Source organism: Eleutherodactylus coqui, chromosome 1 (genome assembly GCF_035609145.1).
Source record: "Eleutherodactylus coqui strain aEleCoq1 chromosome 1, aEleCoq1.hap1, whole genome shotgun sequence".
Classification (NCBI taxonomy): domain Eukaryota; kingdom Metazoa; phylum Chordata; class Amphibia; order Anura; family Eleutherodactylidae; genus Eleutherodactylus; species Eleutherodactylus coqui.
The window spans coordinates 40,227,265-40,255,187 of record NC_089837.1 but is presented as its reverse complement, the minus strand read 5'-3'; the positions used below and the strand labels follow the sequence as shown (position 1 = coordinate 40,255,187).

At 43.7% G+C, this 27,923-nt stretch overlaps 2 protein-coding genes across 2 annotated transcripts; both read left to right on the top strand.

The window, feature by feature from the left end:
- The first annotated feature begins 40 nt into the window (after positions 1-40).
- On the top strand, positions 41-27,923 carry LOC136608707 (zinc finger protein 850-like). Its single transcript, XM_066589125.1, has 4 exons — positions 41-171; positions 524-1,812; positions 3,139-3,141; positions 26,154-27,923. Exons 1-4 carry the CDS (start codon positions 87-89, stop codon positions 27,333-27,335), a joined length of 2,559 nt encoding a protein of 852 aa, XP_066445222.1. The 5' UTR covers positions 41-86; the 3' UTR covers positions 27,336-27,923.
- LOC136608526 (oocyte zinc finger protein XlCOF29-like) lies at positions 7,960-23,659 on the top strand. Its single transcript, XM_066589115.1, has 3 exons — positions 7,960-8,045; positions 18,455-18,607; positions 23,404-23,659. Exons 2-3 carry the CDS (start codon positions 18,500-18,502, stop codon positions 23,641-23,643), a joined length of 348 nt encoding a protein of 115 aa, XP_066445212.1. The 5' UTR covers positions 7,960-8,045; positions 18,455-18,499; the 3' UTR covers positions 23,644-23,659.

Below are 27,923 nucleotides of genomic sequence, written 5' to 3'. Positions count from 1 at the left end.
AGAGCACTAGAGGTGTCTGGGTAATGACGGTATTATTGTGTTGTCAGGTTCCTATAAGGTGTCAGGATGTCTTGGTTTATTTCTCCATGGAGGAGTGGGAGTATTTAGAAGGACACAAGGATCTGTACGAGGACGTCATGATGGAGAACCACCAGCCTCTTACATCACAAGGTAAGGAGAGAAATGCAAGATACAGAATATGCATTATTTATATTTATCTTTTTTCAGTGTCTTGTTGCCTGATGCTGTTTTGAGGCCCTGATACCATCTTGTGCAGTGCATTTTAATGTGAGCAGTATGACATGTAATTTTGGATCTCTCCAATATAAGTTCTTTCGTATCGCTTTAGATCCCTATGTTTGCTATATATGTTTTATTGCTTTTTTTAGAGGTGTTCATTTTGGCTTTGACTAGAAGTACTGTATAAAAAACTGCAGGTCTTTTTCAGCTTAGTTAAAATGTTATATCGTTGGCTATGTTTTGCAGCTGAAAAAAAAACTAAATCCAAATTTAATCCTAACAGAAAATCCCATTGAGGACTTTGATGGAAACTTCATGTCATCACTAAAATGTAAAGCAGAAGATGAAGATATTGTGCAGCACTCTCCAGGAGAAAACCTCATTACCCTTAATGTTCAGCCAGTATGTACCAGTACAGATCTGTCATATAATCCCCCTAATCATGAGGAACCTTCTCCTGATCAATCTCAGAATTGTACTACAAGTACAGGTCACACCGGGGGTAACAGTCTGCAATGTGGAAAACAGTTTGCAAAAAGCTCCGATCTTTTTACACACACAGTTGAGAGGCCTTATTCTTGTTCAGAATGTGGGAAATGTTTTCCGAAAAAATCAAACCTCGTTAGCCATGAGAGAATTCACACAGGAGAGAAGCCGTTTTCATGTTCAGAATGTGGGAAGGGTTTTACAATTAAAGGGAACCTTGTAAGCCATGAAAGAATTCACAAAGCAGAGAAGCCATTTTCATGTTCAGAATGTGGGAAATGTTTTAAGCTGAAATTAGGTCTTGTTAGACATCAGATAATTCACACAGGGGAGAAGCCATTTTCATGTTCAGAATGTGGGAAGGGTTTTACAAATAAAGTAAATCTACTTGGACATGAGAGAATTCACACAGGAGAGAATCCATTTTCATGTTCAGAATGTAGAAAATGCTTTAAGCTGAAATCTGGTCTTGTTAGACATCAGAGAATTCACACAGGGGAGAAGCCATTTCCATGTTCTGAATGTGGAAAATGTTTTTCAGATAGAACACATTTTCTTACCCATCAGAGACTTCACACAGGAGAGAAGCCCTATTCATGTTCAGTATGTGGAAAATGTTTTCTGCAGAAATCACACCTTGTTAGACATCAGAGGATTCACACAGGAGAGAAACCGTTTTCATGTTCAGAATGTGGGAAATGCTTTGAGCGGAAATCTGTTCTTGTTAGACATCAGAGAACTCACACAGGGGAGAAGCCATTCCTATGTTCTGAATGTGGGAAATGTTTTTTAGATAGAACATATCTTCTTGCACATCAGAGAATTCACACAGGGGAGAAACCGTATTTATGTTCAGTATGTGGGAAATGTTTTACAGGTAGAACACCTCTTCTTACACATCAGCGACTTCACACGGGAGAGAAGCCATATTCATGTTCAATATGTGGGAAATGTTTTACGGGGAGAACACATCTTCTTACACATCAGAGACGTCACACAGGAGAGAAGCCATATTCATGTTCAGTATGTGGGAAATATTTTATTGAGAAATCAGGTCTTGTTAGACATCAGAGAATTCACACAAGAGTGAAGTAATTTTGATGTTCAGAACTACTAATACTACATTTTAATGTTATTTATGTGAAAACTGTTTTAAAGGAATTCAAATTTTGAAAACTCATTTGAGAGATGTCATAGAGAAAAGTCAATATTCCTATTTGAAATGGGCTAAAACAAAACAAAATTAATGCATCTGGTTATTCACAGGCATCAAATAGTCAGTAATAGTTTGTTTGTGTGTGGAATCATAGTGGCCCAAAGTTAGTGGGGCCCCTTCATAATGTTCTATGTCTGTCTCATGTCAGTGTCTTGTGGAATGCATTAGATTTATGTGGATTGAATGTCTGCAGACATGGAAGAGTTAACGTCTGGGTCATGTCTGGAAAATGTATCATTTTGTATTTGTCATTTGTGAGCACGTGATGATGCTATATATATGTGGCTACAAGAATGCTAAGAGATAGAGAGAAGAGAAAAAAAGAAGTCGGTCCGTGACTTTCTTATGTTTGGCCTGGGCCCGTTAGACCCAGGAATCTTCAGCGCTTCTGCTGAGCGCTGGGAGAAGTACAAGCTGCCATAGAGTGAGAAGAAGAGAGAGTATGAGTTTTTGCGGGTGGAGAGTGTTTGCCGGGAGAGAAATCTTACAGATAACTTAGACTGTGGAGAATCCTCCCAGCTACACAAAGTTCAAGAGTTTCAGTAAATGAACAGAATCGACCGTTCCCGGCTCTTGTTCAGAAATTACCCTGTGCGTGGATTATTTAATTAGATGTGTAAGATCCCCTGCAGAGGATGGCCACCAAGACAATTACACCCGCATGGGGGCAGTGACGACAGGCTTAGTATAATCCCCCAGTGGACGGTGTACCTAGTACATGAAGAGGGGTGCGCTTCTTCATGTATTAAGTGCAGCTCTGTGCTCATTCACAGCAATGTATGCCTGGTCCTGCTTATAAATAGATGATGGGAGAGATCTCTGTATTGTCCCCTGATATACATCGTTATTACGTCGCCCCTCAGCCGTCTTTTTTTCTAAAGTAAATAATCCCAATTTTGATAACCTCTCTGAGTATTGTAGTCCACCCACTCCCTGCGTGCTGTCTCACCATGAGTGTCCATATACTGTTGCCGTGAGACAGCATGCATGTACAGTCTCGGCAATAGTCCAGCATAGGATTCAGCCTTCCCTGCTAGATGGTGAATGCTACGTCACTAGTGACCTAGTGTAGACTGACCTGCAGGAAGGAGAATGCCACGAATGTACATAATGTCACAGGAAGAAGAGGATCCAGCCAGCTGGAGGTGATGTGACCCGGGGAACTGGAAGAACCAGGGGACGATCGTCGAGAAGAGGACGTGGTAAGAAGACAGGGAAAGAATTTGGAATTATAGCTTTTTTTTTTTAGTGACAAAACCCCTTTAATAAATATATTAAAGGCAATATGGCCCATAACCGACCCCTGTGGTTCCTCACTAGTAACAGTGACCCCTCCAATACTGCCTCTGTGGTGCCTCACTAGTAATGGTGACCCAATCAGAGTATGTACTATTTATAACCCCCCTCTGCTTTCTATCACTGACCCGTTACTTACCCACTTGCACACATTCTCCCCCAGACCAAGCATTCTCGTTTTATAGACCAACCTTTTATGGGGCGCAGTATCAAACACTTTGGAGAAGTCCAGATACACAAGATCCAATGACTCTTCCCGGTCCGGTCTAGACCTTCCCTCCTGGTAGAAGCTGATCAGGTTGGTGTGACAGCAGCGATCTCCCATAAACCGGCTGATACAGAGTTATCCGGTTATTTTCCTTGAGGTCCTCCAGGATGGCGTCTCTTAGAAACCCTTCATGTTACCCACAATAGCAGTAAGACTTACCGGCTCACACAGCCGTCTGCGGGTCTCTGACGTGTGGGCCGGCAGCTGGTATGTAATGCCGTGTACCCGCTGCGTGCCGCCAATCCCCAGCGTCGTCCTGGTTGTATGTACATGTAATACACGCCAAGATACAACATGCTGCGAGACACAAACCTCAGCTGTGAGCGGCCCCATACTAATGGCCGGGCTTATGGCAGTGTGTGCAATAACAATCCGCCTGTGTGCGACGGCCGGCAGCTTCTGGGGGCTTCCGGACCCCATTCTGAATAATTACTATTTACAATTACATACAAACCACTTCTGGGGGGTAAATATTTCGCTGCGCCCCTCTATATAAATTGACATATATGGCTAGGGGATGCCCTGCCAAGATATAGGGTCAGTGGGTTGACTGGCCCAATACTGTGCTGGGCGTATCTAACTCCTCTTTTCTATGTTGGTTGTTGTGACTCAAATGGACAATATACTGTATATACAAAATATCGGTACTGGAGCTGTGGGATTAGTTTATAGTGGTTTGTGCTATTTGTCACGATTCCCCAGGGTGGGAGTCTTGGTCTACTTTGTTATAACGGCCAAAGTTGTTTAAAATAAAAATTTAGGCAAAGGATGAGAAAGTGGATTATGGCGCTGTATAACGGACCCTCTGCAAGGATACGAGTAAACGGTGCCTTGTCGGATGTGATAATGATAAAGAATGGGACGCGGCAGGGCTGCCCTCTATCGCCCCTGCTGTACGCCCTCACTATGGAATCCTTGGCCAATGCCATCAGGGAAAATGGATCGGTTAGAGGTCAGGTGGAGGGCCCCTCCGAACACAAGCTAGCATTATTTGCGGACGACCTCCTCCTGTTCCTGTCAAACCCTAGAGTGGGGTTACCGGTGGTGATGAAGGAGTTTGAAAGATATGGCCAGGTCAGCAATTTTAAAGTGAATCTCCAGAAATCGGAAATTCTTAATGTAACCGGCGGACCCGGCACAGATATTCGAACTAAATTTCCTCCCCTATACAGATAGGCTGAGGGCAGACCTAAACAGGTGGAGCCCACTGTATGTTTCGTGGACGGGGCGGATTAACTCCATAAAGATGGACGCCCTTCCGAAGTTCTTGTATCTGTGTCAGACTATGTCGATACACCTAGGTCGTCAATACTTACTCAACATCCGCTCCCTAATAATTAATTTTGTATGGGCAGGGCGTAGATCGAGGCTTAGCTACAGAGTGCTCACCCGAGCCAAGGAGGAGGAAGGGCTGGGGCTTCCAGACTTTGCGCTTTACTATAAAGCAAGTATAGCCAATTGCGTCCTCGCACTACTACAAGGGAGGGCGACAAAATTGTGGGTGGAAATGGAACATGAATCAGATGCTAGGGCGATACAGGGGGCTCCATGGATCCCAAGACAATACATGGGAGACCTCACCTCCCTGTCACCCCTTGTCAAGGGGATTCTCAAGATCTGGGGGACATTCGCATCAAAGCTAGGTCTAGCAACAGTACCGGGCCCCCTTACACCACTACTGGCCAACCCTCAATTCCCAGCAACTAGAAGCATTATATCCATACTATCCCTCCCTAGTCATCCAATACCGAGAGTCAGAGATGTACTGACCCAAAATGGAATGAAGTCCCTGACGGAGATTCACGGGAACTCCATCCCACACCCAGGAGCCTGGCTGAGATACCTTCAAGTTAGGGAGTTTGTGGGGTCCCTGGCGCCTGAGGGGTGTGGTAGTAAGCAGTTGATGCCGTTTGAGCACCTGTGCATGTCCTCAGCTCCTACCGAGCATGGAATATCGACTATTTACAAGTTGCTGCTGACAAAGGAGACGGGGGACAAACCACCCAGTTACGCAGCCCAGTGGGAATCAGAACTGGGCAGAAGCCCAACGAGGGCAGATTGGCAGAGAGCGTTCCTTCTATGCCACAAAAGTTCCAGATTTGGGAGATTCCAGGAGCAAAACTATAAGGTCCTATCCAGGTGGTATTGGACACCGTCGAGACTGCATCAACTCGATAAACAAATACCCCCAACCTGTTGGAGGTGCCAGAAAGGCTCTGGGACAATGTCGCACATTTGGTGGGACTGCCCCCCAGTTAGAGAACTCTGGTATAATATAGAAACATTATACAACGAAATGACCAGGTCGGCGGTGTCCCTGACAGCTGATGCTCCCCGGACCTATAGCCAAGGTCAAGGCGGACTTATTGAGGATGGTGATACTGGCGACAAGGATGTCTGTCCCTGGGTTGTGGAGATCCACGACCCCTCCCACTAGAATAGTTTGGGCTGAGAAACTGAACCTCCTTATGAGGTATGAAGAGGAGGGGGCTGATTGCGAGCAGGAACGACTGTACTCCCACGATTTCTGGAGCCCTTGGATCGCAATGAGAGACTCAGACCAATTCAAAAAATGGCTGGAAACAGGTCGGTTAGGTTGATAACAACCTTTAGGAGCGGGTAAGCGAGGCTGATATTTTTCCCTCACCCGCCCTTCCCCTACCCCCGCTTCACCTCTCCCCTCATCCCCCCCCCTTAACCACCCCAGTTATGTTCATGATTTGTTATAATCTTACATTGCGTAGTTCTCAATTTCTGATACGAGACACAAGAGATTAAGCTATACAATCTAGTTCATGCCATAAGTATTATGAAACCAAGATATGCTGATTGTTGTGCTTCACAAACTAAGGCCTCCTGCCCACGGCCGTGACTGAGTCCGCCAGCGGAATATCGCAGCGGAGTCTGCCACGGCCCCCCCAAAACCTCCATACTCGCCACTCCGGAACTGCTGTCTGCCAGATGACACGGCGGGCAGGGATGCGTGTTCACGCGATACTTCCACTGTGCTCACAGCATAAGTATAGCGTGACGGCCGGCTTCCATTGGCCACAATGGAAGCCGGCCGCCCGTATTCCCACAGCAAATAGAGCATGCCACGTTTTCTTTCACGCTGCGGAATTCCACGGCGTGAACACTGACCTATTAGCTTCAATAGAACCTAATAGTTGCAGCATAACTCCATGGACCTCCGACGCGCAAGTTACAGCAGAAGCCGGCCGTCGGCATCAGCCCTAAATGAGTAACAGACTAAAATAATTAGATACATTACCCATTACAGAAAACACCTTTTGGGGGAGTAAATAAAATCACAAACTGCCCCAAATCTCCCCAGGAACCCAGCGAGCGCCTGGAATGCTGCATCATGGGGCGCGGATGTGTAACGGGACATCACAATCCACCAATGGGGCGCGGATGTGTAACGTGACATCACAATCCACCAATGGGGCGCGGATGTGTAACGTGACATCACAATCCACCAATGGGGCGCGGATGTGTAATGTGACATCACAATCCACCAATGGGGCGCGGATGTGTGACGTGACATCACAATTAGAGATGAGCGAACGTACTCGGATAGGCACTACTCGTCCGAGTAATGTGCCTTATCCGAGTACCGCTGTACTCGTGCTCAAAGATTCGGGACGCTCCGCTGCTGACAGGTGAGTCGGAGCGGGGAGCGGGGCAGAGCGGCCGGGAGAGAAGGAGAGAAAGATCTCCCCTCCGTTCCTCCCCGCTCTCCCCTGCAGCTCCCCGCTCCGCAGCGCGTCCCGAATCTTTGAGCACGAGCACAGCGGTACTCGGATAAGGCACATTACTCGGACGAGTAGTGCTTATCCGAGTACGTTCGCTCATCTCTAATCACAATCCACCAATGGGGCGCGGATGTGTAACGTGACATCACAATCCACCAATGGGGCGCGGATGTGTGACGTGACATCACAATCCACCAATGGGGCGCGGATGTGTAACGTGACATCACAATCCACCAATGGGGCGCGGATGTGTGACGTGACATCACAATCCACCAATGGGGCGCGGATGTGTAACGGGACATCACAATTCACAGGCGGCATCCGCGGGATTTACCGTCATAGGGACAGAATCTGCTTGGAATCCTCAACATAACCCGGGATTTCCTCTCCGGCCGCGCACATGGTCAGAGCGGTATATTTGGTGTGGAATTGCGCAGCCGGGGATTTGGCGGCGTCCTGCGGTGTAATTCCGCCCCGTGTGAAAGGTCACTAATATGTATTTATGGCAGAGAATGATCAGCCGACTATCACTGACTGCTCCCATCTCTCCGCCTCACGTCTATTTATCCTCCTCACTGCTGAGCTCCGCCTCTACTGATCACATGACAGTGACATCATCACAGGTCCTTCAGCCACCACTTCTCACTGCTGAGCTCCGCCCCTACTGATCACATGGCGGTGATATCGTCACAGGTCCTATTGCAGTGTAGCACACAGAGCAGATTGTGGTCCCCACTGTTCTCTCTGTTATCCGCCAGCATTCTTCAGAGACTTGTATATAGAGGTAAGAGGCGGCGGAGGGTCTTGTGGGGAGGTCAGACACGGTCCATGTGGTTATTACTACAGGGGTGCGGGGGAGGGTATCCTCCAGTGGAGGGGGGAATGTATATGAGAGCGCTCACAGGGGTGTGGGGGAGGGTATCCTCCAGTGGAGGGGGGAATGTATATGAGAGCGCTCACACAGGGGTGCGGGGGAGGGTATCCTCCAGTGGAGGGGGGAGGTTATATGAGAGCGCTCACACGGGCGGATTGTCCGCAGGACGCGGCGCAGAGGCCGATATTGGCAATCAGTGCAGAACTTCTCCTGTTTTTCCCGCAGCCTTTAGTTGTGAATTCCGTCTCCTGGATGATAGAAATCCCCCCCAACAATCCCACAAGACGCCGTAATTACCAGCAGGAAGCTCCTCCGCTGCGCAGTTTAATCTCGCGGTTTTGTAGTAAAGCCGTGCGGATTCTAACGGACGCGGAATTCCAGCCCCATAGAGATAACATTGTGAGGCCGAAATATCCGCGTGACTAATTCCGTCCGGCGGGAAAGTTTCCTAAAGGCCACAAAGGAATTGTAGCGTCACCCCCAAGTGTCGCTCTTATGGACGGACGGACCTGTCACTGGCCCGAGGTCCGCTCTTGAGGCCGGGGCGGCCCGTCACTGGCCCGAGGGCCGCTCTTGAGGCCGGGCGGCCCGTCACTGGCCCGAGGGCCGCTCTTGAGGCCGGGGCGGCCCGTCACTGGCCCGAGGGCCGCTCTTGAGGCCGGGGCGGCCCGTCACTGGCCCGAGGGCCGCTCTTGAGGCCGGGGCGGCCCGTCACTGGCCCGAGGGCCGCTCTTGAGGCCGGGGCGGCCCGTCACTGGCCCGAGGGCGGCCTCAAGATGCTTCAAATAAAAAAAAAAAGGGAAAACAGAGAGGCTTCTGCTGTTCTCATCCATCGCGATATTAGTTGTTGAATTAAACAGTGAAACTCCAGTAACCCACAAGGGCCGCTTATTGTGTTTGTAGGGATGTGGTTGTAGATAGTTGGATCGCCTTATTATTTCTGCCGAGGTAAGTTGGACCGTTAACCTGTTGGTTAGTCTGACTAGAACAGTGAGGGGAATTTCTGAATTTCATTCAGAAACTGTTATTAAGGCCTCGTTCACACGGGCGACACGGCATCGCCGTGACTTATATCGGTGATACTGTGACTTTGTAGCACCACATGCGAGGTTTTTCGGGGGAGGCTTGAAATATAAGCCCTTCCCCGAAAATAAGCCGTAGCTGAAGAAGAAAAAAAAAATACACATACGTCACCTGTCCCGCGCTGTCAGCCCGGCCGCATTTTCTTCCCAGGTCCCCGGCAGTGATCTTCTCCTCTTCTGGCTGGGGATTCAAAAATCCCCGCCTCCTGAAATCACTGGCTGTGATTGGCTGACGCTTAGCCAATCACAGCCAGCGCTCAATAAAGATTGGCCAAGCCAATCAGAGGCGGGGATTTTTGAATCCCCGGCCAAAAGAGGAGAAGATCGCTGCCGGGGACCCGGAGAGAAGATGCAGCCGGTCTGACAGCGCGGAACAGGTGATGTATGTGTTTTGTTTTTTTTCTGCAGCAAGGTCTTAAATTTTAGCTTTGACAGTAGGATTTCCTACTGTCAAAGTTGCATCGCACCACACGAAAAACGCATTTTCGTGTGATGCAACAGGGAGAAAGGCTCCATAGGGAAACATCTCATGCATATAGAGGGACCCGTGAGGTTTGTGTGTTGGGTTGTAGTGTGCTACATGTGTGAAGGAACCCATAGGAATACATGGGCTTCTCATACATGCGATTTCTAACATTGCTACAAAATCACGCGACTTTGTCGCCCATGTGAACGAGGCCTAAGTGGAATACTGAACAAGAAGCGAATGAACACCATGATTTACTAGTAACGTCTGCGGAGCCGATTGCATCTACTAGTACTACAGCACAAACCACCTCCAGCTGCAGCCAACCTGTTCTTCTGCCGGCTGAATGTAGAAATGATTGAAGATACTTCGTCTTCTGAAGGAATCCCAGAGGAGGAGGAGGAGAAAGTAGGTTCAGCTGAGAGATTTTCATCAATCCTGATGATACAAATACGCTGATGATACAAATCTAGCGCTGGATTATGATAACGCTGATCTGGACGACCCGCGCACGGGGCCATTAGGAATCACAGAGAGTCTGAGACAGAAAAGTATCTCTTCTTCTGCTGGTTTTACAACAATTCGGTGTCTTGAAAAAACTAAATCAAAGGATGTAAATGGTAAAAACTTTCAGGATTCGATGTTATACAAGAAAACAGCCAATGAAAGAACGGGGAGACTGTTACCACGTGAGGGGTTAATGTGGAGGAAGTTGAAAGTAACTGCATTGTTTACCCTGTAGTGTTTTTCTTCTGATGGGATCAATGACATTAGTATAAGAGTAAATCCAAATTAAGCCAATATTCTAAACATGGCTTTACTCTGAGATAAAGCTTGGAAAAGGCCATACAACATTTTACCAAAGCTCGGAAACAGCTCTGACCATAGAAAGAATTACTAGTTATGGACGACTCCTCAGACATCTCTACAAGGATATGGTGTGGATAAGAATCTCCAGTATACGATACAGTGTGAGGCAGATATATGACGGGCTATATTACACAGAATCTGGGATGCTACTTTGTTTTTAGCTTCTAGAGCTTCAGCTTTTTCAAAGCGAAAATACTGAAATCAGCAATGTTCAAATTGTTATTTGTTGGGGGGATATTCGAGCTGATTGGGAAGTATGATGAAGTAAATCAGGAACACTTAGCTGAGGTCAGAAAGCAACAACTAAAGAAAAAAGTAGTAATTTCCACAGTGCAGGGGATAGAAATGTGTACTTTTAGACTTTACTTCTTAAGTAAACAAATAAACTCGATCCCTTCACTCATCATTTTAATATTGACTTTAATTATTATTAAGTTGGGAATAAAGGAAGGTTGGGGAGGGGGGACTGGGTGAAATGCATGCAGAGTGAAGGGGTCTGTGCTAACTTCTGGCAAGGCAGCCTATAAATTGTTGCGGGGGGCATGCCTCCAAGACCCTCACATTGCACAAAACTGGAGTTGTCTCCCATTAACAGATTATGGAGTATTAGTGACAGATCTCCTTGTAGACCAACATGACATGAGAAGGATTATTCCCATCAGCATGTAAATACAACTGTAGTTTTGAACATTTAGTGCTGTATGGGGCTGAGATTACCTCCCATCAGCATCTGTGCAGTAGAAGTGATCGACCTCCTTGTGGTCCAACATGAGGGGGATTATAGCTCCTTCAAACTGAAACTTCTCGGCCTAGTCTGGGCTGTGACTGAAACATTTTGAAGACTACCTTTTTAAGTCGTTCTAAGATTAGCTGGAACTCTATTTTGGATCATGGTCTTGCTCTAATATGAACCCCCGACCAACTAGGCGTACACCAGAGGGTATTGCATGGAATATCAAACTGCTGCAGTAGCTCTTTCTCTCTGCAAAAGAGCCCAAGACCATCACGCTTTCTCCTCCATATTTGACATTTGGTGTCACACGCTCAAGAACCATCCTCTCGCCTACTCGATGGCAAACAAAAACCCTGCACAATGTACCAAAGATATCAAATTTCGATTTATTAGTCTATCGTCCTTCAGTAATCCATTGAAGCTACCGATTGGCCCAGGCAGGTCCTTTTTTAGCTTTCTTTTTTTTGTTTTGTAATCTTATGTAGATAACTTGTAGCATCCAAAACATCTAATATGCTTCCTTGAGGAGACATATTTTCAGATGAACAGCTAGAATGCGGCTCGCGTATTATCGAGGACAATCCTGCGGCGTGAGAGCAGGGCGGCATCCACAGATACAATAGTAGGAAATTTACTGTGTGTGGTTGTAAACCAGCTATTTCTACAGTAACAGTAGATGAGTGGCACAGTGTGGTGTGGAGGGTCAGCTCTATATCTGACATACCATATAGCTGCCATCCCTCCCAGGTCATACCACATCTGTGTGACGAAGTCCCACCCAAGGTCAAGGAGAAAGAATCAGAATAATTTAGTCAACTGTGTAAGAGAAGGGTTAGTTAAATAAGAGTCAATTAACATCCAACATTGTAAGCGAGATGGGAGTGGAGCCTATCCTTTGATTCTGAGGGGGATTGTAAGAAGATGGCCCTCCACCACTATGCAAAGACGTGCTGGGTAAGCTATTGAGTAAATGATGCCCCTGTCTTTTAAAGTTCTTCTTGACTTCCATTAACATCGCCCTTTGTTTCTGAAGATCCGCCAAGAAATCCAGGAGACTGTAGAGTTGGTAAACTTGATGTGACCCTTTTGCCTGGCTGGACGCAATGCTGTATCACGGGCTCTACAATTCAGGAGCATGGCCAAAAATGGTCATGGAGGGGCCCAGGTATAGGTGGCTCTGTAAAGGATAGAGAGAAGGCATCCTCCCCCAAGGTGGATTTCAGCCGCTATTCCGTGAAGGTTTCTGGATGCGATCCCTTTGTTACGGCAAAAATATATGGCCGTTTAGGGAAAGCGGAGTGTACCTTGTGAATGACGTCATATGACCTATGCTACGGCAATAGCCTGATGAGGGACAGCAGAGTGTACTCTGCGACTGAAGTCCAGGTGGCCCGTGCAGTAGGGCTGCTCACACCAAGACTTCAGTACACCATATGACGGAGGAATTAAATGACAGAGCCCACACAGTTATGGATTCATCAAAGTAATTCCCACCCAATCGATGTCGGGGCATCTTTATTTAGAGGCCCCTTACATTGGAGTGTCACAACATCATTGGACAATTAACTGCACGTTTATTGGTTAGTTTCCAATGCAACACCCTTCTTCGTGTTCATTGGTTACATCTCATTATTCCAAGAAATATAGTTTTTGGACAGTTCTCAATCTGACCTCTGATTGGTTACTTCTTAGACAATACATGAGATTCATTGGATACATTCTGATTCTTCATTTGCATACCTTCAAGAAACTATTAAGTTACAGTGTATAACCTCTTGACTGAGTGCCAAGAGGCCCAAGTAGCTCAAAGTTCTTATCTTATCTCAGTATGTGTCCCTTAGCTAAGAATATGGTCACGCGATCTGTGTAATACATTTCAGGATGATTCTAAGGCGTAATATTTCAAATATCACTTATATACATATAGGCATACACACATACATTTACACTCATATATATCCAGTTCGTGATTACTTTTATAACTTTGCTACATCTTTCCATCGTTAATGTGAGGCGTCAACCCCACCTTAGTTATATCTTGATATTCTTGGGAGGGCCCCTTGAGCCAACACGTGGAAGCTCCTCAATATCCTTATCTTATCTAGACATATGGATTCATGAAGGGTCGCTCATGTCAGACCAATCTGATCAGCTTCTACAATGAAGTAGGTTCTAGGCTGGACCTGGGAGAGTCTATTGATCTCGTATATCTGGACTTCTCTAAAGCATTTGACACCGTGCCACATAATAGGCTGATATATAAAATGAGACAGCTCAGATTGGGTGAAAACGTGTGTAAGTGGATAAAAAATTGGCTCAATGATAGAAAGCAAAGGGTGGTAATAAATGGTTCATACTCTGATTGGGCCACCGTCACTAGCGGGGGGGGGGGGGGGCACAGGGTTCAGTATTAGGCCCCATTCTGTTCAATATATTTATTAACGACCTGATAGAGGGGCTGCACAGTAAAATATCAATATTTGCAGATGACACAAAATTATACAATATAATCAATTCCACGGAGATCAATGTACGGCTACAAACGGACCTGGGTAAGCTGGGGGCTTGGGCAGAAAAATGGCAAATGAAGTGCAATGTTGATAAATGTAAGGTTATGCACATGGGCAGGAGAAACGGGTGTCACCAATATACACTAAATGGGGTACTGCTAGGAGAAAGTGAGATGGAAAAAGACCTGGGGGTACTAGTGGATTGTAGATTTAACTGGAGTAACCAATACCAGTCAGCTGCTGCAAAGGCAAATAAAGTTTTGGGATGCATTCAAAGAGGTATAGGGGTGAGGGACGAGAACATTATCCTTCCATTATATAAGGCACTTGTCAGGCCTCACATGGAATACTGTGTACAGTTCTGGTCACCGGTGCTCAGGAAAGATGTTACGGTATTGGAGGGGGTTCAAAGAAGGGCAACTAAACTAATACATGGAATGACGGGACTGGAATACCCAGAGAGGCTATCAAAGTTGGGACTATTTACTCTAGAAAAAAGAAGGTTAAGGGGCGACCAAATAACCATGTATAAGTACATGAGGGGACAATACAAGGATCTCTCCCAGGATCTGTTTATACCCAGGACTACGACGGTAACAAGAGGGCATCCGCTAAGTCTAGAAGAATGCAGGTTCATCAGCAACATAGAAAAGGGTTCTTTACTGTTAGAGCAGTTAGACTGTGGAACTCTCTGCCTGAGGACGTAGTGATGGCAAAATCCATAAAGGGGTTTAAAAGGAGACTTGATGTCTTTCTGGAGAGGAAGGATATTATAGGCTATAACTCTTAGGTTAATTGTTAATCCGGGTATACAGGCAGGTAGGAACTATTAGGGGTTGATCCAGGGAACAGTCTGATTGCCATTAGGGAGTCGGGAAGGAATTTTTTTCCCCAAAAGGGCTAATTGGCTCCTGCCTCTTGGGGTTTTTTGCCTTTCTCTGGATCAACAAAACAGGAGGCTAGACAGGCTGGACTAGATGGACATTGTCTTCATTCAGCCTTACGAACTATGTTACTATGTGTCTTTCGGTACAGTTACTCAACCTAGTTTGTGAAGTTGCTTTTCTGGCATATTTCGATGGTGTCTGTTATTGCACAGTTTAAATTCATATAACATATACATTATCCATAATCAAATATTTTCCATTACATCTAGTATCTCCAGCATTTAGACAACATTGTTCCTCAGAAACTTGCCTGAAAGGAAGTAAGAGGGAGGTTCAGGACTGCAGAAGAAAACCAGCATACGATCCATTAACCCCTTGAGTGGCACACCCGGAAATTTTCCGGGACAAGCTCCACTGCCTATAGTGATAAAGCCCGGAAGATTTCCGGGCTATGTATCAATATGGGAGCTGCAGAGCACAATGCCACAAGCTGTAGCATTGTGCTCTGCCTGCACAGACCCATACAGAGCAGTTCAGGATTTTGAAATAAGAAGCTGAGAGATACTGCCGATCTGCCGGCAATCTCCCGCTTTTAATTTTAAAGTCCTGCACTGCTTTATTTACAGTTGCCATAGAGACCATCGAGATCATAAGAAGCAAGCTGATGAGCTCTGTGGCAGGGAGAGCTGGTGCTTGGCTGTTAGAGGACAGCCAGGCACCAGCTCTTACAGCAGAGATCAGAGAAAACATCCGATCTCTGCTGTGTTAACCCTTTACATGCTGCAGTCTATGTGACTGCAGCATGTAAAGGGCTGACAGAGGGAGCGGGCTCCCTCTGTCAGAGGACAGCCAGGCACCAGCTCTTATAGCAAAGATCAGAGAAAACCTCTGATCTCTGCTGTGTTAACTCTTTACATGCTGCAGTCTATGTGACTGCAGCATGTAAAGGGCTATCTCCATCGGACCCCCTGAATGTGATCAGGGGGTCCTGATAGGTCTCTGTGGAAGTCCCCTAAAGGGACAAAAAAAGAAAAGTAAAAAAAAAAAAAACACTTGTCTCCCTTTACTTTGTAAAAAATTAAAAATAAAATTACACATGTGGTATCTGTGCGTCATAATGACACAGAGAAGGAAGTTGGTACATTATTTAACCCTTTAATGACACGCCCCCTTTTTTTCTTTTTTCCCATTTCTTTTTTTCCTCCCCCTGTTTATAACTCCTTTATTTATCCATCGACGTGCCTGTATAAGCGCTTGTTTTTACGGGACGAGTTGTATTTTTCAATGGTGCTGTTTAATGTACCATATAATGTACAGAAAAACTTTTACAAAATTTTAAGTGGAGTAAAATGAAAAAAAAAAAGACATTCTGCCATCTTTCAGTGCGTCTTGTTTCTATGGCGCACAAGCTGCAACAAAAATGACCTGATAACTTTATTCTACGGGTCGGTACGATTACCACAATACCAAACTTGTGTGTATGTATGTATGTATGTGTATATATATATATATATATAATTTTTTTTTTTTTTTTTTTTGCTCTAGTACTTGTATTTTTTTTCAGACATTTAATTTTTTAAAACTATTTTCTGCTGCATCTTCTGCGCGCAATAACTCTTTTTTTTTTTTTTTTCCATCGACATACTTGAGCAAGGGCTCATTTTTTGCGGGATGTCCTGTAATTTACGTTAGTACTAGAGATGAGCGAACGTGTCCGTTACGGACACATCCGCACCCGGACACCCGCTTTAGCGAACACTGCAGTGTTCGCGCGTAAGTGTCCGGGTGCCGCCGGGGGGCGGGGAGAGGCGCGGCGGCGCGGGCGGCAGTAGCGGGGAACAGGGGGGAGCCCTCTCTCTCTCCCTCTCCCCCCCACTCCCCGCCGCACCCCCCCGCGCTGCCACGGCGGCCCCCGAACTTTTTCGCCCGAACACCGAGGTGTTCGCAAAGTTCGGTGTTCGGGCGAAAAAGGGGCGGGGCCGAACGTGTTCGCTCATCTCTAGTTAGTACTAACTTAAAATATATGAGACTTTTTGATCGCTTTTTATTGCATTTTTCTGGGAGACAGAGTGACTGAAAGTGCATTTGTGGCGTTCTTTATTTTGTTTTTGAACTACGTTCACTGTACGGGGTAAATAATGCACTACTTTGATAAATCGGTCATTTACGGACACCGTGATACCAAATATGTATTTTTCTTTTATGATTTAGATTTTTTATTATAGATATGGCAAAAGGAGGGTGATTTTAAGTGTGAAAAAGTCATGAAAAAGAAAAAAATGATTACAATTTGGTATTGGCATAATCGCACCGGCCTGTAGAATGACTATAATACATTATTTATACTGCTCAGTGAATGCAATGGAAAATAAAAATAAAAAAAACATGCCAGAATTACAGATTTTGTTAATCTTGCCACTAGAAAAAATGGAATAAAAAACGATCACAATTTTACATGTTCCAAAAAAATTAGATAAATTAAGACTAGAGTTCATCCTGCAAAAAACAAGGCCTACTGGGGCTCTGGCCATGGAAAAAAAATTAATACGGCTCTTGGAATGTGGTGACACAAAAGCAAACCTTTAAGAAAAAAAATGTTTTAAATGTACAAAAATAGCAAAACCTAAAAAAAGGTATAGACTCGGTATCGCCGGAATTGTGCTGACTCAGAGAATAATGGTATCATGTTATTTATTCTGCATACTGAACGCTGTAAAAATGAGATCCAAAAAACAAATGACAGAATTTCTTTTTTTTCCCCCAATCTCCCTACAGATTTTTTCTTACAAAACTTATGCAATACATTATATATACCTAAAAATGATGCCATCAAAAAGTACAACTTGTCCCGCAAAAAAACAAGCCCTCACATGGCCGTGTCAATGGAAAAATGAAAAAGTTATGGCTCTTGGAACGCGACTGCAAAATTAGTTGAAACTAAATGATTGGCCCATTTAAAAAACCTGCCCTGGTGGGTCTGACAGGGGGGTAAGAAACCCGCCACTGAAGGGGTTAAGAGTAGAGTGTAACTTTAATTTCTGAGCAAGTCCTAAAATTGTAAAGTGCTCTCTCTATGCAGTATGGTGACCAGAACCCCTGGAGGTAAGACAGCAGGTGAGAGATGGAGCTGGGGGGTAACAGGGGAAACAGAATGCCGGCTGGACTACCGGCTCAGACTTGGTGAAGAGGAAATCCAACAGTGTTGCTGCTGCTGTTTCAAGAGGAAGGAATAAACTATATAGTGACTGTAGCACTCCAGCGGTAAAGGATGAAACTGAATGGGAGCCAGCGGTAACCTAGATAACCATGATACTACAGATAGGAGGAATCACAGACTAAGAGGTGGAGGTAGTGGCAGAAGGTGATAGGATGATAGGAGCAGATGTGAACTAAATAAATTTTTTTTGTAAGATATGAGTGCCGAGTTTCTTTATTTACTACATTTCCACAGAATATGCCATAAATGATGATGTGGGTTCGGCCTCTGACCCCCGGACCCACTATATGTGCAGCCAGGGGTCCACAGCAGGTACATCCAAGGGGACAATGAATAAAGAGGCGGCCACACATGTACAGTTCTCTGTTCACATCTATGGGAGTTATGGAAACAGCTTGGGCAGCCACCTAGATATTTATGGCAAATCCCTAGAATCCATATAGTGAAGAACCTGAGAACCTGATTCTCTCAGTGATCAATATGTGAGGGCCTTTATGTCACACATGATGAGGTTTCCTGTAGGATTTAGTGCCTTTTTTTCTTTCTTTTTTAAGGTGCAGTACTAGACCCCTCCAGGCGATCCAATTTTCTCATCCAAAATGGTCCTTCTCCTGAATGAGCCACCAAGGATGAGCAAGGATGGGAATGAAGTTGCCAAAAGAATATTAGACCTCTCCTTGGAGATCATCTACCTGCTGACCGGAGAGGTAAGCTTTCTATATTTCTTTGATCTTTATCGTATTATGTAACAAGTCAAACTAAGGGAAGAGAAAATACATTGTAGAAAGTCAGAAAAGTGCAGTTACCAGCAGCGTTACTCCATTCCAAACCTTGTGGCAGGACTTAAATCATGCACCAGCCGTCCAGGAAGCTGAACACCTTCCAAATATAGGATCCAATAATGCGTAAAGATGTCAGTATTCAGGTTGTCGGTGTAAAAGCGTCTTTTTATTTCCCCATGACATAGAGTAGACATCAGCGTTTCAACCTTGACAGTCTTTATCAAGCTTGATAAAGACCGTCAAGGTTGAAACGTTGCTGTCTACTCTATGTCATGGGGAAATAAAAAGACGCTTTTACACCGACAACCTGAATACTGACGTCTTTACGCATTATTACATTATAGAAAGTAATAGGAACAATCCAGTGTCCTGTATAACGGCTTCCAGACCTTCCAAGTGAGGGAGAACTAAAGAACTGAACAGCAGAGAATGTGAAGATCGGCCACCAATATGGTCAGTTCTGTATGGTGGGAACCAATGAGCTAATAGTAATGTTGTAGGAGCAATGAGAATGGTAAGTAGGCTCCTTGTAATGAGGAGGGAAGGGCAGCCAGGAACCAGCGGGATCACATGGAATAAGTTTGATGTGGAGATTTGGATTTTTGGCACTAGGTTGACATCTGTATAGTCAGAAGACTGATGACAGGAGAAGCACATGGACCATCTACTCTGCAATAGTATTACTTCCCTTTTATTTATCACTTAGGATAGATGTACGTTTATCTTTGGTACACTTAAAGGGCCCCTCTGGTGATATTTATTTTCACTCTTTATGTAACTAGTTTATCCTGCTTTAATTATTCCTTTCCGAACCTTGCCCTCTTCATGTGGGTCTTGTGATCTCATTGTGACCACCTGGGAATTACTTGTCTCCCTGTGACTCCTACAAAGAACTGTCTTGGGTCATGTGGTCTTCCTGGATGATTAAATTATATGGGTTGTACCACACAGGCTCTTCACAGGGGGATAGGAACTCCTACTGCTGATGAATTACATCCTTCTGTTACACATTTATAATGAAAAAGATGGCAGCTCATCTCCCTGACTGTTTACATGTAGTCTGTGGCTTATTTAGGTCAATATAGAAGGTAAAGGTAGTCTCAGCAGACAGAGATGGTACTGGCTGTAGCTGGTCATGTGATGCTCTACTGATGCATCATGTGACTGATAACAGCACAGAGGAAGAGAAATCTAAAAATAACACTGGTCTGCAAAAAAAACTTTAAAAAAAAATGTTTTGATTTTGTTAAATCATCTTTATGTAGTTTTTTGCACAGATTTCAAAAATGACATAAGGCTTGCCTACAAAATAAAGTTGAAGTATTTGTTAAAAATACAAAAAACTGAAAATTTTTTATTTGTTTTTATTATTTTAACATGAAGTAAAAGCAAAAAAAAACAACAATGCCCAGCTAAAATAAGCATAATAGTGATACACGTGTGTTGCAAAGTTATTATAAGTCTTTGTAAAAACGTTTTCTTTTTCCATCAAAGCTTCTTTTGGTATTTTTTCGGCTGTGTTCTTGTGAATTTTCCCTTTTTAACATCCAACAGTAGTCTGCCATCATGTTGACATTCCATCGACCTTGGTATCTGCGCTCCATTTCTTTTAGATCTTGATGGAAACGTTCTCCTTGTTCCTCACTTACAGCCCCACGATTTTCTGGAAAGTAGTCCAGATGTGAGGGAAGGAAATGGACTTTGACACTCATGTTGGAGCCCAAGATTTTGTAGTTTTGTAACAATTCAGCAACCAAAGTTTTGTAGTTTGGGTCTTTTTTTATTTCCAAGAAAGCCTGTTACAACAAGTTTAAATGAATTCCAGGCATTTTTTTCTTCCATTTCCATTTTAGTGACAAGGATTTCATCTTTTAAAAGTTTTCTTATGTCAGGCCCAACAAAGACTCCCTCTTTCAGCTTAGCATCTGATAGACCAGGAAACTGTTCACAAAGATACTTGAAACACTCTCCTCCTTTGTGTAATGCTTTCACAAACTGTTTCATTAGTCCCAATTTGATATGAAGTGGTGGAAGTAAGATCCTTATAGGATCCACTAAACTTCGTCTTTCAACATTTTTAACTCCAGGAATAAGAGCCTTTCTGATTGGCCAGGTCTGCTTGACATAGTGTTGTTTCCTGTCACGGCTATCCCATTCACAGAGGAAACATGGAAACTTTGTGTATCCACTTTGTTGACCTAGTAACATGGAAATAACTTTCAAATCCCCACAAATGGTCCATTTATGGTCAGAGTAGCTGAGCTTATTAAGAACAAACCCAAGATTTTCGTAGCATTCTTTCAAATGGACTGAGTGTCCAACAGCCACAGAAGCATATTGGTTACCATTGTGAAGAAGTACGGCTTTCAAACTCCTTTTTGACGAATCTATGAAAAGTCTCCATTCCTCTGGGTCATACGTTATGTTGAACATTTCCATGATTCCAGGTACATTGTTGCAGAAAACTAGTTCACCCTCTTGTGTAAAAAAAGGGACAAATTCCTTTTCTCTAAGTCGGTACCAAGAAAATGAAACACCGGAGGCTAACATATGTCTTTCTTTAAGTCTAAACCCTAACACTTCCGCTGAATCCTTTGGTAGGCCCAGATCTCGTACTAAATCGTTCAAGTCTGATTGAGAGAAAAGTTCAGGGTCATTGGTACCTGGATCATAGCTGTCATCATTATCGCTGCTACTATGTGACATTTGGTCTAAATCGTCTAAAATATTGTCCAGGGTATCCGGAGGTGAAGGAATAGGCAAGTCAGGTCCATGAGGAACAGGGCGAATAGCCGAACGTATGTTGGTTGGGTATGAAATGTCCTTCCTGTTTTTTAAATTGAAACCTTGCACTGAACAAGAACAAAAATAACCGTCATCACTGTGATTTTTAGGCTCTCTCCAAACCATGGGTACTCCAAAACGAAATGATTTCTTCTTACCTTGAAACCATTGTCTCAGTTCTTCAACACACACAGAACACACTATATGGGGAGCCCAAGATTTATCTTGGTCTCCTAATTTCATACCAAAGTATGCAAAATGCACCTTCTGAACAAAATTAGAAATGTTCCTTTGTTGCTTCTTGACGGTATAAGACCCACAAATATAACAGAAACAGTTAGGAGAGTTGACACATCTTCTAGTAGCCATTTCTTCTAAATACCGTATCACAAAACTGTTTGATGCGTACACCACAGTGGCTGGCTCCACACTGAGTCACTGACTGCAGTCAAGGTCACGCCTAGCAGACAGTTTAGATTCATTGTCGTACGCGTACCGAACCTGAAAAACCCTGAAAATAAGAAAATTTCAGGTAAAATTTGTGACTTATCCAGGGGTGATGGAATTTTTTCACTATTTTTACCGTAATCGGCACAAAAAATACTGTTAAACCCACTAATTAAATATGCTACAATTTTTTCATCGCAGACCTGTGTAATGATAGTGTCTAATAAGTAGCAGCAGGAGGCTACACTGCATGGCAGTGATTGCAATGTACACAGGAGATGCGAGAGTGAGAGAGACAAGCAGGTGAGCTGGCAGGGATGGAAAATGTGTTTTCACTGGATGCCCCTTTTAAATTCACTTACGGTACTTTTGATTTTCCAGCCACATCCACTAGAAGGTTGTCTGAAGCATCTGCTACACTTTCAGTAAAATGATATTTTCTGACATTGCTTTTGATCTTCCCTCCCATTAATGTCAGATTGGGCCCCTTGTTCATGGGTTTAGTGTCTTCCCTCCTGTAACATACAATATATGAAGGTTTCCATCATGTTCTCTCCTTTACCTTCTCTCTTTGGGGAACAAATCTCACTGTAATAATGATCTATAATGACGGGACCAACAACAAGGTGCTGATCACTGCAGAAGGATACGGCTTTACCAATATACTGCTTTATTAGAAATATGTAATAGCATTAACCTCAGTATATACACCCAGAATAATAAAGAATATTGTTTGTCTTGGGGTCAGGGGTTATACAGAAGGTATTACTGCAGTAATCACAGTTTGTTGATTCTAACTCTGATGTTCGCGGTACCGAATAAATAGATGATCTTTCAGGGATCAAAGGCCTAAATTAGAGGCGATGTTCTGATAGCACATTGTTACTATAAAAGGCCCTGTGACCTCCCTGCCTATCTGTGGAGTGGTCGGCCCTGGAGGATCTGAAAAAAGAGCCTTAGGCCGCCTGCACACGAGCGGAAATTCCACGGCGGGATTTCCCACGGAATTTCCGCTGCTGGAAGCCTCCATAGGATTGCGTTAACAAACAACAGGATTGCGTTGGCAAACAAATCGCGGCATGCTCTATTTGCGAGCCGCGCACAGAAATGTCACTAACCCGCCGCCGGCTGCCCGGCGAGCCGGCACATCAAACAGCCGGAGCCGGCGGGCGCGGGTGAGTACGCTCTGGTCCCTGCAGGCGCTCGGGTCGGGTCCCGCGGCGAGAATTCTCGCTGCCGGATCTGACCCGCCCATCTGCAGGCGGCCTTAAGATCTTTTCGTCTTTCCTGATCGGTTTTACGAGATCTTCCACGATTTTCGTAGTCCATCTTTGGACTTGTTCTATTTTGTAGGTGAGGTCTCCAGAACTGAACGTAGTATTTCAGATGTGGTCTCACTATAGCTTTTTACAGCCGGATCATAATCTCTTGCTTTCTACTGAGGGACGAATACTGGGTTCAGTTCTCTATGTTTCTCTCGCCATACACAGGATTACACAATAGTAAAGAAGACATCGGGTGATGGTACGACTCCCAACAGCCATCTCCATGAGTCAGGAGGATGGAGCAGGAGCCAGAGCCCCATCACAGAGGCTCCTCCTCACTTACTGATACATGAACAGAAGATCCTAGAACTCACCAACAAGATCACTGAGCTGCTGACTGGAGAGGTGACACTGCTGGGAATGCTGGGTAATTATACAGTAACAGCACTAGAGGAGTCTGGGTAATGACGGTATCATTGTGTTGTCAGGTTCCTATAAGGTGTCAGGATGTCGCTGTCTATCTCTCCATGGAGGAGTGGGAGTATTTAGAAGGACACAACGATCTGTATAAGGATGTAAAGATGGAGAACCACCAGCCTCCGATATCACAGGGTAAGAAGAGAAATACAAGATACAGAATATATCACTATATATATATATATATATATATATATGTGTGTGTACTGATTTAATATATTAGCATATGAGGAGGAGGTTGTTCAATAACTTACTGCTTGAGGAGGAGGTTGTCTATGTAATATTAGTATTTGAGGAGGAGGAAGCTGTCTGTGTAAGATATTATCTGAGGAGCAGGGGGCCTGTATAAACTGGTGTAATTAAAAAATGAATTGTTGTCAATAGCAACCAATCACAGCTCAGCTTTTACTTGTTATACTGCTGAGGTAAAATGAAAACTGCGCTGTGATTGGTTGCTCTGGGCAACACAGATTTCCTTTTGCACAGCTGTCATAAGAGTGGGTGCTGGCTCATTTCTGTGTGGTACATAGTGGCTTAGTGCTGGTGTAAAGCTGTGTGGTAGTTGGAGCAGAGGAGGAGGTTGTGTAAGATATTATTATCTGAGGAGCAGGAGGTCTGTGTAATATATTAGTATTTTAGGAGGAGGAGGTCTTCTGTGTAATATAAGACTGTAAAATAAAAAACATCTGCTCAAGTGCAATTCTGGCATTCCCTACCTTAGAATAGAAGAACATTGGATTTGGGGAAAAGAACTGGCAATCATATGCTCCAATAGTTCATCTGTAATGAAAAAGGGAAAAAAAATCAAAGGGTGTAAAATTTTCCATAAATACATAGAATTTACAGTGACAGTAAATTCTGGGATGTTGGGGGAAAATCCTTCCGTGGGTACTCTGTAAATTCTGGACCAGGAGTGGTCCTTGTGTTTTCTGGTACTTCAGTACCATTCCCTGTACGTGCCGATGCTGCAACGACGCTTGTGTTTTGTGCCAGTACAGGCTTCTGTTGCTAGGCAAATGTCTGCAGAACCCTTCTGAGGAGCTTCTTTTTTTCATGTAGTGCCCTCCGTACAGTCTTGTTGAGCCACATTTGTTTCCTTCTACTTGTAGTTTTTTTTTGTTTTTTTTAAAGAGTATGAACTCACATAAGGTAATTAGGATGTTTTTAAACTTCTCTGGGCTGATCAAATTGTGCTTTACTAAAGTCCAGTTTTTTTGTTGCTCCCTGATAAGACTTCCTATTAGAGACAAGAGAGCACGCTCGTTTAAGGCTGCTGCTCGATCAAATAGCAGTCTTATCAGGGGGGCGGCCGGGGCTCTCCGCATGCTGCTCGGGCGAGTACACAGTTACTCGATAAGACTACTACTCGATCGAGCAGCAGACTTAAACAAGCATGCTCGCTCATCTCTACTTCCTATTGAAAGGCAACTGGAAATTAATTATATTGGGGTCACTATTTCCCAAGTGTCCCTCAACCTGCAACCCCATGATTCTGTCCGGTCTGTTGGTTAATAATAAAAATGGCCCTCCATCTAGTTGGCTCCCGTACAAGTTGGGTAAGGTGGTTCTCTTTACTTGTTCTCAAGAACTCATCACCCTTGTCAGATTTGCAGGTTTCATCTTCCGATATTATATCCGGATAATTAAAATCTCCCACAATAATTACTTCATTGTGGTTTGACACCATTTTAATTTGTCTTAGTAATATGTGTGTTTAATTTATTGTACAGGTGCTTAGAGATGCAACGATAGCAAATGTTTTTTTTTTTTATTTAAAAAATGTAAATAAAGGGAGAGTGCGTAAATAAATAAAAAATGTTACTTTTATTTAATTTATTTATTTATTTATTTTTTTCATTATATTCCTGTAGAGGACTAGAGTCTGTGATCCTGTAACCTGAAATGTGTGTTGTCATCTAACCATTTAATGGGGTTGGACAAGGCACTCTAAAGCTGGAAACACACATGCAGTTTTGGGGGCAATTTTTAATGTAGCTTTTGGGTTTTTTTTCAAATAAAGCCAGAAGTTGATTGAAATGGAATGGGGAATATAAAAGGAGGATTATACAACTTCTTCCAGGGTCTAATTCCGAATTTGACTTGAAATACTGCATCAAAAACTGCAGGTGTTTTTCCAGCCAAGTACGATTTTTATATATTTGGCTACTTTTTGCAGCTGAGAAAAAAAATCACTAAATCAAAATTTAATCCTAACAGAAAATCCCATTGAGGACTTTGATGGAAACTTCATGTCATCGCTAAATTATAAAGCAGAAGATGAAGATATTGTGCAGCACTCTCCAGGAGAAAACCTCATTACCCAAAATGTTCAGCCAGTATGTACCAGTACAGATCTATCATATGATCCCCCTAATCATGGGGAACCTTCTCCTGATCGATCTCAGAACTTTACTACACGTACAGGTCACAGCGAAAGTGACAGTTTTCAACGTGGAAGCTCTGGTCTATTTACATACAAAAAAACTTGTACAGATGAGAAGTCTTATTCCTGTTCAGAATGTGGGAAATGCTTTGCAAAAAAATCAAATCTTGTTGCTCATGAGCGAATTCACACAGGAGATATGCCATTTTCATGTAAAGAGTGTGGGAAGGGTTTTACAAGTAAAGGAAACCTTGTAAGGCATGAGAGAATTCACACTGGAGAGGAGCCATTTTCATGTTCAGAATGTGGGAAATGTTTTAGGCTGAAATCGGGTCTTGTTGATCATCAGAGAATTCACACAGGGGAGAAGCCATTTCCATGTTCAGAATGTGGGAAATGTTTTAAGATTAGAAAAAATCTTATTATACATCACAGAATTCACACAGGAGAGAAGCCACATTCATGTTCAGAATGTGGGAAATGTTTTAAGCTGAAATCATGTCTCGCTAGACATCAGAGAATTCATACAGGAGAGAAGCCGTTTTCATGTTCACAATGTGGGAAGTGTTTTACAAATAAAGTAAGTCTTTTTGGGCATGAGAGAATTCACACAGGAGAGAAGCCATTTTCATGTTCACAATGTGGGAAATGCTTTAAGCTGAAATCTGCTCTTTATAGACATGAGAGAATTCACACAGGGGAGAAGCCATTTTCATGTTCCGAATGTGGGAAGTGTTTTAAAGATAGAACACATCTTCTTACACATCAGAGACTACACACAGGAGACAAGCCATATTCATGTTCAGTATGTGGAAAATGTTATCTGGAGAAATCAGATCTTGTTCGACATCAGAGAATTCACACAGGAGAGAGGCCGTATTCTTGTTCAGTATGTGGGAAATGTTTTCTAGATAAATCAGGTCTTGTAAGACATCAGAAAATTCACACAGGAGAAAGGCCATTCCCATGTCCTGAATGTGGGAAATGTTTTACAGATAGAACACATCTTCTTGCACATCAGAGAGTTCACACAGGGGAGAAGCCATATTCATGTTTAGTATGTGGGAAATGTTTTACGGGTAGAACACATCTTCTTACACATCTGAGACTTCACACAGGAGAGAAGCCATTTTCATGTTCAGTATGTGGGAAATGTTTTACGGGTAGAACACTTCTTCTTAGACATCACAGACTTCACACAGGAGAGAAGCCATATTCATGTTCAGTATGTGGGAAATGCTTTATAGAGAAATCAGGTCTCGTTAGACATCAGAGAAGTCACACAAGAGTGATGTAATTCTAATGTTTAGAACACAGGAAATGTTTTATAATTCCAAACATGGGGCTCATCATAGGTGTCATAAAGTGCAAGAGCCAAATTTTGAAAACTCATGAGAGATTTCATAGAGAAAAGTCACTCTTCCTAGTTGAAATGGGCTAAAACTGTGGTTCTTCACAGCAATACATGTCTGGTCCCAATCAGGCATACACTTTTGGCATCATTTATGTCAGTTTCTGGTATAAATTACATACCCCCTCCTCATCCCATTTTGAAAATGTGGTGGGTCGACACAGAAGGCTGAAAAGTTGCAAAATTTACGCGCAAGTGGCTCTTGCGTATACATTTGCGACTTTTCTAAGCTAAAAAACTGGTGTAAAACCTTTAGAAATGGTCCCAAAACTTCCTAGTCAACTACAGTGCAGTGGTAGTGTTAGACTACCAATGCATTATATCTGCGCTCTGACTGGCCAGCAATGCTCACATGATCACTGCTGGCCAATTGGAGACTAATGCACAGTGTGCGGTATGACTGAAAACAGGACGCTGAACCAGCGGATACTAGAAACATCAGCAGCAGGTATTTTATACCCTTTTGGTCCAGAA

Coding starts and splice junctions, on each gene's coding strand:
- LOC136608526 (XM_066589115.1), top strand. CDS start 18,500: ATGGTCCTTCTCCTGAATGAGCCACCAAGGATGAGCAAGGATGGGAAT. Junction 18,608..23,403: donor TCTACCTGCTGACCGGAGAG/GTAAGCTTTCTA, acceptor CGCCATACACAG/GATTACACAATAGTAAAGAA.
- LOC136608707 (XM_066589125.1), top strand. CDS start 87: ATGGAGGAGTGGGAGTATTTAGAAGGACACAAGGATCTGTACGAGGAC. Junction 172..523: donor CCAGCCTCTTACATCACAAG/GTAAGGAGAGAA, acceptor TAATCCTAACAG/AAAATCCCATTGAGGACTTT.